Source organism: Mus caroli, unplaced genomic scaffold (genome assembly GCF_978045245.1).
Source record: "Mus caroli unplaced genomic scaffold, Mus_caroli_1 scaffold_3, whole genome shotgun sequence".
NCBI lineage: Eukaryota > Metazoa > Chordata > Mammalia > Rodentia > Muridae > Mus > Mus caroli.
This window is the reverse complement of record NW_028227258.1, coordinates 14,037,754-14,050,865: the sequence shown is the minus strand read 5'-3', so window position 1 is coordinate 14,050,865 and position 13,112 is coordinate 14,037,754. Positions and strand designations below refer to the sequence as shown.

General features: G+C 45.4%; 1 protein-coding gene across 1 annotated transcript; it reads left to right on the top strand.

Moving 5' to 3' along the window:
* Positions 1-1,560: 1,560 nt before the first annotated feature.
* On the top strand, positions 1,561-12,079 carry Bcl10 (BCL10 immune signaling adaptor). Its single transcript, XM_021157734.2, has 3 exons — positions 1,561-1,776; positions 7,984-8,272; positions 10,754-12,079. Exons 1-3 carry the CDS (start codon positions 1,720-1,722, stop codon positions 11,110-11,112), a joined length of 705 nt encoding a protein of 234 aa, XP_021013393.1. The 5' UTR covers positions 1,561-1,719; the 3' UTR covers positions 11,113-12,079.
* Positions 12,080-13,112: the final 1,033 nt, after the last annotated feature.

Sequence of the window (13,112 nt, the reverse complement as noted above, 5' to 3'; positions counted from 1 at the left end):
TACTATATAGCACAGGTTGTACCAGTAATTTACTAAGTAGCACAGAATAACCTTGAACTTTGACAATGCTTACGACTGGGTCTATTGTTTTTTATTTTGAGACAGGATATTCTTATCTGCAGGGCTCAAACAAAAAAACCTACATATCCAACATGTGAAAAAAAATGCAAAAAAGGAAAAAACCCTCCTAATGTTTTAAGTAAGTTTATGATTTATTCCTGCTTATAGCTGGGTCAGATGCAAGCAGTTGGTTGGCCAACACATCTAGCTAGCTTGTGCCACCACACCCTAGCTGGAGGACATTGGTGTTTGATTTGCGTTATAAACCTAGAAGAAGATTTGGGTGTAGTTCAGTAGTTGTCATTCAACAGATGGTTGCTACAGGAAAGAGCAAATGATTAAGCAAAAAAGACACCGGATGACTAAGGACACAGGAAAACACTCTAGTATACTAGACATCAGCGTGAAAAATGACCTGGCATAATGTAAACACCAAGATTCCAGAACTCTGATCAAAGCTACAGAGATGTGGCTTTAAGCCTCTACTGGTTCTTTTGTTTTAGATAAAGATTCCTGTTGCCTTTGGTCCTCTTGACATTTCAGTCTACACTTGCACATTTACTTCATTGACCACATAATCATTTTCTGCCTCGGACTCTATGTGGAGCTCCTCACCCACTAGTTCACGTTTTGCACGGGCTACGAGTTAAAATACCGTTCTGAAAATAGCCATTTGGCCTCCAATAAACAACTTCCCCATCACAGCATCCCTAGAATTTACTTACTGAACAGAGATAAAGGATAATAATAAGAGAGTGTAACTGTGCACCAAATAGCCTCAGAACCTTAAATATACTCCTAGAGGCCTAGCTTTTTAAATTTGTCTCTACTGCATAGATTAATAAGGAGAAATGCTCCTAATGAATAGAGACTTAAAAGTACCCAAACACTACCTGTGCTGCTAAATTGATGGGATTGCTGGTAAATTTTACATCTTTTAACAGTTTTTTTTCTTTGTGTTTTGTCATTTTGTTTTCTGCTCTCAAGATCTCCTTGCTCCTGTCTGCCTAGTTCTAGGTGGTAAATGGCAGTGGGCCCCCAGAGCAGGCCCTCAAACGGAAGTTATGTGTGCGTGTATGTATATGTGTGTGATCACGCAACTGTAAAACCTGGCTCAGCACAACAGGAAATTGTTCCGCAACATCTGGAAAAGAGAAGCAAACCAAAATGCTCTGGCCGACCCAGCCCACACTCCACCCAAACGAGGAGTCTGCGAAGGCGGGGAGATCCCGCTAAACTGAGAGGCCAGTGCTCCGCCCACGGAAACAAATCCTTCAGGCGGCCAATCCGCAATCCTATGTAAATGACAAGGGGGCGTGGTTAGAGGGACGCCCGCTGTGGGCAGAGCCACTGCGGAAGCAGAGACGTAACCGAGGGTAGTACTGATTGGCTGGCACGTAGGTGGGCGGGGCCTGCAGGCAGACCCGCCTCGCCGAAGGGTGGTGCCTGAGTTAGGAAGAACGCTGAGCGCCGCACCGCTGGCCCCAGGGGCGGAGCCGGAAGCGGGGCGTTGAGGTCTCCACCTCCTCGTCCGTGAGTCGGCCGTTCCCCCGCTTCTGTTCCTAGTCCCCCCGAAGTCACAGCCTGATTCCCGGAGGCCCGAACCCTTAGCCTGGGCGGGGTGGCGCGGGCCGGAAGGACGCCATCCCGGCCTCGGCCATGGAGGCTCCCGCACCGTCCCTCACGGAGGAGGATTTGACTGAAGTGAAGAAGGACGTGAGTAGCTCCGCCGGGCTGGGCGCAGCGGGGCGGGCGGAGGAAAGCGGAAACCCGGAGCCGAGCGACGGGCAACTTCAGGTCGGAAGAGCGCGGGGTCCTGGCACAGCACGACCTGCCTGCTTCCCGGGAGCTGGCTGGAGACGATTCCACCAGCGACCCGGGAGTCCGCGGTTAAGCCTGTCGGTGGGCTTTGCCATCCGCTCGTCGCTGGTGGCTTTCCATCCTGCCGATCCCCCACCCCACGCCACCGCCGCGGGAGCTGCTAGGCTAGGGAGCCGCCGGAGTCTGCCCACAGCGGGCTCTGGACCAGGCATCCCCGGGCGTAGAGCAGATGGGTGAAACTGGTCTCTATCCGGGTCTGCGGAAAGCTCGCCAGCTGAACGCACGCCCTGGAATTCCCCCAGTAAGCAGACGCCCACGTATTTAAATGAAGGGGTGTGCGTACTTCTCGCTGAGACTTGGTTCCCAGGTAAATGTTGAAAATACTCACGACTAAATTGGACTCTTCTGCTTAGACCATGTAGAACTTCACAGACACAGTAATATTTGAGGAAATGGCTTTAACCACAACGTGCTTCGTTTTTTTTTTTCCTTCCTTTTAGTTAACTTCTTTTGCCAGAAAAAAAAAAAATCAAATGAGCACCACTTAGATAATATACATGAATTCACATTAAAAACCGATAACTCGTTCTTACTTAGCACCAAAGTGCTGCTGAAAAATCGTCTTTGCGAACTTAACCTCAAGTTGTTGAAGATGTATGTGTGCTTCAAACCCCTTTTTCTGCCATACTTACCCCTTGTAAAGTTTATTGCACTGTACCCATAATTACAACTGATATAGCTAAGTACCAGGAGGGAAAGGTACGGCCGGGATTACTGCCATAGTTTACGTGGAGTTGGTAGGGCACCTGCTGTATGGAAAGCTACACATTCTACTTGAAACAAGGTCTTTGATACCCACTATAGTCCTTAAGAGGACAGTAAACCCTAAGTGTAAAGTCTGAGAGCTCTACTCCCATGTTCCACACAGTTTTGAATTTTCTCACAATCATTAAAGTACCTGTAAGGAGAGAATTGCTTTTCATTTTATAGCTGGCAAAACAAGACAAGACCTGTCTGTAGATAGGGGAGGAGAGTGCTGCAGGGCTTTGTTTCTGCTCCGGGGGTTCATTGACATCATCCATCCTGACAGTTGCACTTTAGACCTGTGTTAGATGTCCATAACCTTAGAGAGACTACAGAGAAGCGTCAGGTTGTCTATAAAAATAGTGTTCCTTAGATATTTACCGTATTATTTTTGAAACTGCTTATGACAAGCTTAAACATTCATCCGCATTACTTGAACCTCCTTTTTTTCTCAACTCCAGGCCTTTATTTCCAAGTCTACCAGAACTCAAACTATAATTTCATACATTTGGCTGTTGTTTTGTTTCTCTTGTAACTCTTGCTGTCCTGGAACTCACTCTGTAGACCTAGCTGGCCTCAACTCCCTTCCTCTGCCTCCCAAGTGTTGAGATTAAGGCATGAGCCACCACTGCCTGCTATGTTCTTACGTTTTCAAAACTTGAACTTTTCATTATCCTTCCCCCAAAACTGCTTGGTGTCCCTTCTGTATTATCTGTCTTGATAAATGATGGGAAGTTGTTTACATGAGGCTCTGTCTGTCTCAGGGTTTGCTTTCTGTGGCTTCTGTTGCCTATGGGTCAGCCATGGTCCAAAAATATTTAATTATTTAATGGGAATTTGATACAGTTATAGTGATACAAATTGAGCACTCTTCTAAGTACCGTGACAAAATCTTGTGCCATCTCACTGCATCTGGCCAGGGACACGAGTCTCACCTTTTCCCCAGTGTGTGTGTTACCTGCCTGTTATCCTCTTAGTAGTGAGCTGTCTTGGTTATTAGGTTAGTTTTTATGGTGGAAAGCTTGATACGGGGTTGGTACCATGAGGTTTTGCACATCCATAGAGAGTCTTGGTCCATGTCCTCCCATGTTAGTGGGGAGCACAGACCTACTGCTGGTCCCCTGAACGTACATCTTCAGCGCTGTTCCTGTTTTCATCTGTTTATTTAACACAGCCTCATCTTGTTAGAACTTGTTTCATTTTAACAAATAGAGGTAACTTTATACTCTGAAGTTGATAATGTAATACTAACAGTTAAATTAAGGACTAAGGAACTAGAGAGATAGCTCAGCAGTTAAGAGCACTGACTGTTCTAACAGAGGTCCTGAGTTCGATCCCCAGCAACCACATGGTGGCTCACAACCATCTGAAATAGGATCCAATGCCCTCTTCTGGTGTGTCTGAAGAGAGAGCAACAGTGTACTCACATACATAATATAAATAAATAATCTTTTAAAAAAAAAAGAACTAAGACAAAATTCTGTTTTTTACAATAGCTCAATTTCTTGATTGAAGAAAAGTAACCATAAACTAATAACTTTAAACATTATAATAAAATTTTCATTCATCCAAAGCACTGCACTCTGAAATGCGGAGCACACAGCGGTGAACAGAACGTTTGTGGGTTACCTCCTTCAAACATATAGGTCATTAAAGTTGAAAAGTATGCATATCGTTTATACAACTGGGCATTGGTAAATTTGGTCAGTGCTATGAAGACAACACCAGGGCATCATACTTGCAATAGGATGGTTAGATGTGCTTGGTTTTGATCTAAGGTTATAACAGAACTGGGGAAGCGCATTTGAGACAGAATTTGACAAGGACCTAAGTCAGGACCTTTGTAAGTTCAGAATATTGAAGGACGGCAGATGGTAACAAAATGAAATTAGGGATGTGGGCTAAGCAAACTCTTGAAGGTCTTAACTTTTTTCTCTTAGGAGTCCTGCTAACGAATTAATGGGGTTTTGTCTGACTTTTAAAGATCCGCCTGCCTTTTCTGTAGACCGGGGAGATGAGGAAAAGTGGGAAAGGGCATGGAAGGACTTGGATGCACTGAAAGGCGGTGATGATATGGGTCAAAGTGAAGGCCGTAGACATGGATGGAACACAAGCTCGGGGTGCATGCTGAGAGCGGACAGGACGGGACTTGGAAGAATAGTGAGAGTGAAGGTCAGAAGAGGTTTCTGCACTAGAAACACAAGCATTCTGTTGAAAAGATGAGACCCAGCTCCAGGCTCTCAAGCTGCAGCCCTCATCCTCTGAGAACGGGATGGGAGGCACAGAGAGAAGTTTCATAGAGATCAGAAACAATCAGGACAGTATCCTGTATGCGCAGCAAGGAGAACGTGTCTGGAGGAAGGAGTGATCAGCTGTGAACCTGCTCTCAGAAGCCAAATATGATGAAGGTGGGAAGGACCCATCAGTAGAGGAGGTCCTCGGTGACTTGGGGGAGAGCGTGGGACACAGTGGAAACGCCTGGGGATGAAGTGGGGAATGTGATGAACAATGGAAGAGGCTGGGGCTGCGAGACAGGTGTGGCCAGCTCATCCTGGATGTTAAAGTACGGCTTCCCAGCAATGACCAGCAACCTCAAGCTTCAAAGATAAAGGGAGCTCAGGGTATGAGAAGGAAAACTCAGGCACATAGCAGCATGAAACAGTGCTAGTCCTCGATTGTAAGTGGAGCAGAAGTCCTGCCATAGGGTACTGCTGAATCAAGCTGGAGAGGTTGCCTGCTGTGGCCCAGTAGTCACTAGTCATTGGGCCTCCACTGTAGAAGGAACTGGGCTGAGCCTTCATGAACACTAAAGTCTTCCTAGATGGGTTTAATTCTTTATCCTTATTTTGCCAAGATTCTGAAGGTCCAGCGGTACCAGTTTGTACCAGTTCTCACAGAACGTTACAGATTCAGGATTAGCAGAAGTTTGTCTCATTGCAGAGCCGCACTCTTCTTAAGGACTTTAAGGACTTTTTAGATTTTTTTTTTAAATATTGGTATTTTGACTGCATGGATATATATATATATACCATGTGTGTTCCTGGTGACTACAAAGGTCAGAAGATGGTGTCAGGTCCTCTGGAACTAAAGTTGTGGAGTATTGTGAGCCATCATGTGGGTACTTGGAAGCAAACTCATATCGTCTGCAAGAACAAGTGCTCATACCCACTGAGTTATCTCTCTAGCCCAGTGCTCTCAACTACTGTGCTGTGTTCGGGACTATCCAATAAATCATCAGTGTTGGTATAATTTATGTAATGGCTCAGATTTCTATTTTCTCTTGAAAATTGTAAAATCTAATAGATGCATGAAAGATTTGAGAAAGAGGAGGGAATTACAAAATGCTATTTTTCTGTTAGCAGTCCACACAGGCTTTACGGACCTGAGCTCGGGCAGTGCCCAGAGTGGTGCTGAAGTCATGGTGACTGGTGTTCTGATAACTTACATGGTCTTCCGATGACTAGCCGTGTGTGCTGTCTATTGCCCAGCTAAACCAGGAGCCCTCTGTATGCAGTGTTAAAATGTTGTTCATCTTTTCATATTCACACTAGAAATTTATACATACGAAGTTTACTGTGTAGATAAATAAATGTGTGGAAATCCAGTAGACAAAAACCTGTCAGACGCTGAGCAGTGGTGGCGCACGCCTTTAGTCCCAGCACTTGGGAGGCAGAGGCAGGTGGATTTCTGAGTTCAAGGCCAGCCTGGTCTACAGATTGAGTTCCAGAACAGCCAGGGCTACACAGAGAAACCCTGTCTCGAAAAACCATTAAAAAAACAAAACAAAACAAAACAAAAGAACAAAAAACCCTGTCAGCCACCTTCACTGGGACAACTTTCCAGGCATTGTTTACTAACTTGGCTCTACTGACGCTTCCACTGCCTTTAACTCATGGTTATAAATGTGAGTCAAAGTGATCACCACCATCATTGCCCTAACAGGATCAATCCTGGTGCACCGCGCTATTTCTAAACACTCTGCATATATAATAATTCCTCTGAACTCTCACATGAGGAAACAGACACAGGGTTCATTTGCCTCAAATCCCATGTCCAGTAAATACAGGCACGAATATGCAATCACTGGCATCAGATTATCACCACTTATTGAGACAAACGTGGACCTGATTTAAACAGCACACAGTGCGTGCCTAAGAATTAATTACATGGTACTTCAGTAATGTGTACACTTTTTTATGTTTCAATTAAAACTAATGAAGTTAAATACTTAAGATTAGCCTGAGCTAAGCTTTCCTCCTTCTCTTAGGTTTTTTTTTTTTTTTTTTTTAGAACTCTTTGGTTCTCTGTGTTCCTCTCTGTACTTCCCTTTCTTCTCCCTTCCTTCCCCGAGGACTGACTCAGCGAGGACCTCCCTCCCTCCCTCCCTCCCTCCCTCCCTCCCTTCCTCCCTCCCTCCCTCCAGGACTGTCTCAGTGAGTTGTATCATTTTTCTTTTTTTTTTTTTTTAAAGATTTATTTATTTATTATATGTAAGTACACTGTAGCTGTCTTCAGACACTCCAGAAGAGGGCGCCAGATCTCGTTAGGGATGGTTGTGAGCCACCATGTGGTTGCTGGGATTTGAACTCTGGACCTTCGGAAGAGCAGTCGGGTGCTCTTACCCACTGAGCCATCTCACCAGCCCCTGTATCATTTTTCTAACTGGCCTCAAAGCAGACATATGGCCCTTGGGAGGATTTGGGTTTTGTGTGTGTTCTAATAGTTTCGCATTGAGGTGATGTACTAATTAATAATAAACATGAAACAGCCGCAGATTGTGAGACTCCACACTAAGTTGTCCTGGTCCTAATTCTGAAATTCTCTACTTGAGAGTTACTACAATTTACAGACGTGTGTTTTTAATCTTTACTCCTGACCTAGGTGACCCTCTGCAGACTTCTTGTTTCTGCAGGTCCCTCCTCACAGCAGCTGGGTGTTAGTTTTCAGGGGTGAAGGTGAAGCAGAGCAGGGCGCTCTGGGGACTGTGGCTTCTGCTGCTGGACGTCATCTTTCTCATCATGTACTTAAAGGACCCAGGCCTCCCTCCCTCCCTCCCTCTCTGAGAACCAGTTAAGATGCGCAACTCATACCAGTTAAGATGCGTAACTCATACCAGTTAAGATGCGTAACTCATACCAGTTAAGATGCGTAACTCATACCAGTTAAGATGCGTAACTCATACCAGTTAAGATGCGTAACTCATACCAGTTAAGATGCGTAACTACTAACCAGTCACCTGCCATTTTCCTCCTCCGTGTTACGGAGGAGCATTGAAGCCTGTCTTCTTTTGTCTCTTAGGCTTTAGAGAATTTACGTGTTTACCTGTGTGAGAAAATCATAGCTGAGAGACATTTTGATCATCTACGTGCAAAAAAAATACTAAGTAGAGAAGACACGGAAGAAATTTCTTGCCGAACTTCAAGCAGAAAACGGGCTGGGAAGTTGTTAGACTACTTACAGGAGAACCCCAGGGGCCTGGACACCCTGGTGGAGTCCATCCGCAGGGAGAAAACACAGAGCTTCCTCATTCAGAAGATAACGGATGAGGTGCTAAAGCTTCGGAATCTAAAACTGGAGCACCTCAAAGGTGAGCAGCGCTGGAGAGCAGACAGCTCTGAGGAGAGCGGGAGGGGGAGAGCAGACAGCGAGGAGAGCGGAGAGTGGGGAGCAGACAGGGTGGGGGGAGCAGAGAGCAAGGAGAGCGGAGAGGGGGAGAGCAGACAGTGAGGAGAGCGAGAGGGGGGAGAGCAGAGAGCCAACAGTGCTCTTAAAACCACCACCATTTGGTTTCCAAAGGCTTAAGGGTCAGAATTATATTGAATTTACATTCTTACCAGATATATTATCATGATGTAAACTCATTTGGCTCTATTTGTATTTACTTTACAATAGTGTTTGTAAAAGTTTATTTCTAAGATACTGTCATTAACTTAATCTGCTCAAAAAGAAGCTCAGAAAATACCATTGATTACATTTTAAGAAGATGAACCATGTGACTTATGCCTGTATTCCTAGACACAGGAAGCTGAGACAGGAGGATTGCCACAAGTTCAAGGCCAACTTGGGTTGCAATGTGAGTCCCAGGTCAGCCTGGTGTGTGGAGTGAGACCCTGTCTATACCAACAACTGAAGAACAGTGCATAGGAGATGGATGTTAAGTTGAACTCTGCTCTTGCATGTGTTTTCTCCCACCAGTTGGTCAGAAGCAGTGACTGACGAGTGTGTAAGAATCCTGTATAAAGCGTACACACGTAAACCTGGAAGCAGTCAGTTTGTGAGAGGCTGGGAACTGAGATGGGAAACGAGGAACAAGTCCCCTCCTGTTTCACCCTCAGCCCAGCCCTCTGATGGAATGCTGTGTGGAACTGTCTGCTCAGCTTGCATCCCCAGTCTGCCCCTCCCACCCTTCCCCTATTCTCCAGTGCACTGAGCTACATGTGTTTAGGGTATAGCTGTGCCGGCCACTCTTGCCTTCTGAGATAGATGGATCTACGGATCTACCCATAAGAAACTGATACCTGGTGTTTCCTCTCTGAGCTTCATGTAGAATGTCTGGGTCAGGTTTGGTGGTACACAATTATAATTCTAGCACCGGGATGCTTAAGCAGGAGTGAGGCAAACCTGGGCTATGCTGTAAGACCTTGTCTCAAAAAACAAGTGAGAGAAAGGTGACGTGCAAATTTACTTTTAGACTTAATTGATTTTACTTATAATTTTAACCCAGGGGTTCCTGTACCGTACATGGCTACATGGAGTGTTTACTAAGTAGAACAGATAGTGTTGGCATTCATCCTGTAGTCCTGGGGCCAGTTGTTCATTAGACCCTCAGGATGTGATAGAATTGTACAGTAGGAATAAGCACTGATGTTAAGTGTTGGCTAGAGAACCAGACAGTCTCTGTTGACTTTAGTTCCCACTCTGCACACAGTCCTGGAACACTAGCCTGCTCACCTGGTCAGTGACTGCTAACTCCCCTTAAGTTCCAGCACCCTGTTACCCTGTTACTCAAGAATCAGTAATTGCCATTGGTTGCTTTGTGAGATTTGAGGATGTACCTGGTTCCATTTCGCTCGCTCGCTCTTTCCCTCCCCCTCCCCCTCCCCCCCCCTCCCCTCCCCTCTCTCTCCTCTCCTCTCTCCCCTCCCCTCCCCTCCCCTCTCTCCCCTCTCCTCCCTCCCCTCCCCTCCCCTCCCCTCCCCTCCCCTCCCCTCCCTCCCCTCCCCTCCCCTCCCCTCCCCTCCCCTCCCCTCTCTCTCTCCTCTCCTCTCTCTCTCTCTGACAGAATGCTAAAGAATGTCTTAGCTAAGAGTGGTAGTTGTAATCCTAGCACTCAGGAGGCTGAAGCAGAAATAATCAGTTTCTAGATCAATCTGGGTTGCTTAGCAAGTACAGAGCTAACCTAGGCTAGAAGGTGAGACCCCGCTCTCAAGGTAAAAAAATTAGCTGTAAAACTTCGTTAGTTTTTGAAAAATTACAGGACCTGTTTTTTCCCCCCTTAAGATTTATTTTTATGTGACTGAGTGGTTTGCCTGCGTGTGTGCCTGGTGCCTGCAAAGGCCAGACGAGAGCATTGCATCCTTGGCACTGGAGTTACATATGTTTGTGATTCCTGTGTGGATGCTGGGAACTGAACTAGGGTCACTCTGAAGGACCAGCCAGTGCCCTTAACCACTGAGCCACCTTTTAGCCTCCTGCCTTTTTCCCCCTAAGATCACTGAGACATTAACTATGGAATTACACATTAAATGTGAATAATGTGGCATTTAATTAGCTTTCTTGAGACAAATGTCATTAGCTGGAAATGTAAACAGTAGTAGTCTTATTCAGAAATACAAGTGAGACTTGAAGTGGGTTATGACGACGGCATTTGTAAATTGCTGTGGTGGTGACAGGAGCCAGCCTTGGCTACATAGTAGGTTCAAGGCCAGTCGGGGGTACATGAGACCCTTCTGCAAACAACACGTTGTAGTTGTCTTATACCTAGCTGAGAATCCCTGAGAAGTTAGGTGGCGGCAGAAGGGTCCATGTTTGGCTCCTTTCTCACTTGCATCTGCCTGTTCTGTTGCAGGCCTGAAGTGCAGCAGCTGTGAGCCCTTTGCAGCTGGAGCCACCAACAACCTCTCTAGGAGCAATTCAGATGAGAGCAATCTCTCTGAGAAACAGAGAGCATCCACTGTCGTGTACCACCCGGAGGGAGAGTCCAGCACCGCTCCCTTCTTCTCTATGGAGTCGTCATCCCTGAACTTGCCAGTCCTGGAAGTTGGCAGGACTGAAAACAGCAGCTTCTCTTCAGCCACTCTTCCTCGACCTGGGGACCCTGGGGCTCCCCCTTTGCCCCCAGACCTTCGGTTGGAAGAGGGGGGAAGTTGTGGAAACTCAAGTGAGATGTTCCTCCCCTTACGGTCACGGGCTCTTTCACGCCAGTGATACATCACCGCCTAGTTGTTTGACTAGTGATGCAAAATGCTGTGAAGGGTCTCATCTTTCTATACAAGCCGCGGTGACAGGTCACTCACATTCCATGCGTGCCTTTGCAATCACAGTGCACACATTCTCTGTAAATAGGATTTGTTAGGGTAAAGAAGCACTCTAGGGGCGGCGTGGTGTAAATCATGGTGGTCGTGACTTTTCCATAATGTCCTTTCTTTTTTATTAATTTTAGGTGTTTGCGTATTTTGAACTTTTTATAAGATTAATTTTATCGGAATATTTCTCAATTTGAGAAAACAACTTGTGGATTGGGAATGATGTTTTTTAGCACATTTATGCTACAAATTTTCGCTCTGATTGCTTTTCCCACTGATCTGGCAGTACAGTTTAGCAGTAAGCTATTCTGTTTCAGGAAAGCTGGGCACCGGGAAAGCTGCTGCCGACACACTCAGGAGAGTGCCCCACTCCTTACTTCTGAGAAGCCGACAGGCTCTGAGGAGACACCTGGTGGCATTGAGCCTGGTGACCTCAGTGGGCCAAAATTTGAGTGTCTTACTTTCACAGGCTTTGAGTCCTCAGTCTTATCTTAAAGGATGTTATCCTGGCAGGGCATCACTTGTAATTAATGGATAATGCTTGTAATTGACTAAAATCCTTGCTCTGAGCCTTTTGTTCTGACTCCGAGAGCACTGCCATGTGGAGCATGGGTGAGCAACTAGAGGAACTGACAGGATGTGTACAGTGGCCAGTGTGGCTTTAGTGTTTGCATCAGGCAGCCACCAGCTCCATCCATGTTTTTACTGCGTTACAAAGTTTGACTAACTTTACACATTTAAAAAATGCTGATTGTCTTCATTTAAATTATAATTTTACCTATTTCTTGGCATCTAACTCCTATACATTTCTATTATTTAAAAATTAAGAAATGAAAATTTGCTATTAACAATAAAGTTTTTTTAATGTAGTGATGTGTCTGAGTCAGAAATTCAAAATGTCTGATTTTCAAATGTCTAACACTTTTTAATATACTGGTTTTAAATAGAAAATATTTCAGAGTTAAATGTGGTTGTACATGTGTGTGAGTCTGCACTTAGGGACTGAAGCCAAAGAACCATGAGTTTGAGGCCAGCCGTGGTTATGGAGTGAATCTAGGTTGGCCAGTGTCTGAGTTAGGGTTTTACTGCTGTGAACAGACACCATGACCAAGGCAACTCTTATAAGGACAACATTTAATTGGGGCTGGCTTACAGGTTCAGAGGTTCAGCCCATTATCATCAAGGCGGGAAAGTGGCAGTGTCCAGGCAGGCATGGTGCAGGAGGAGCTGAGAGTTCTACATCTTCATCTGAAGGCTGCTAGCAGAATACTGACTTCCAGGCAGCTAGGATGAGGGTCTTAAAGCCCACCACACCCACAGTGACACACCTACTCCAACAAGGCCACACCCTGGGCCAAGTTTATATAAACCTTCACAGCCAGAGTCCATAGTCTGTAAAAGTGGCAGGGAGGAAAGAGGGAGAACAGGGGAGTATAGAGTGAGGGGCTGGCTTGACTCGGTAGCATATAATTTGTTTTAAGTTAGTAGACCCAGTAGTTAAAAAGTTACTTTTCAGGAATATCAGATTAACACAGCTTAAAAACTCCACTCCACAGCCGCTTTTGTATTGCCTTTTTCTAAAGTCCTACTTTTGTACATTGTAGGCTTAACAGAAAAATCGACCGTAAGTAATTACCATTTCCTTATGGTTACTGTACTTCTAATATTGATGATAACTTGTTATAGCTTATGAACCAATGTTATTAACCAAAGTCCATATTGGGTCCTCCATTACATAACTTGAAAGTTTTAGAAATGTATAATGTTGCATGTCATCCCAAAGAGCGGCATAACCAAGTAACTTATTTTCACTGCTTAAAAGCATAACCTTTCAACCTCCCTTCTGTCTCAACCCTAGCATCTCTTCTTTAGACATTTTCTAGAATGTCTCATTGTTGGGGC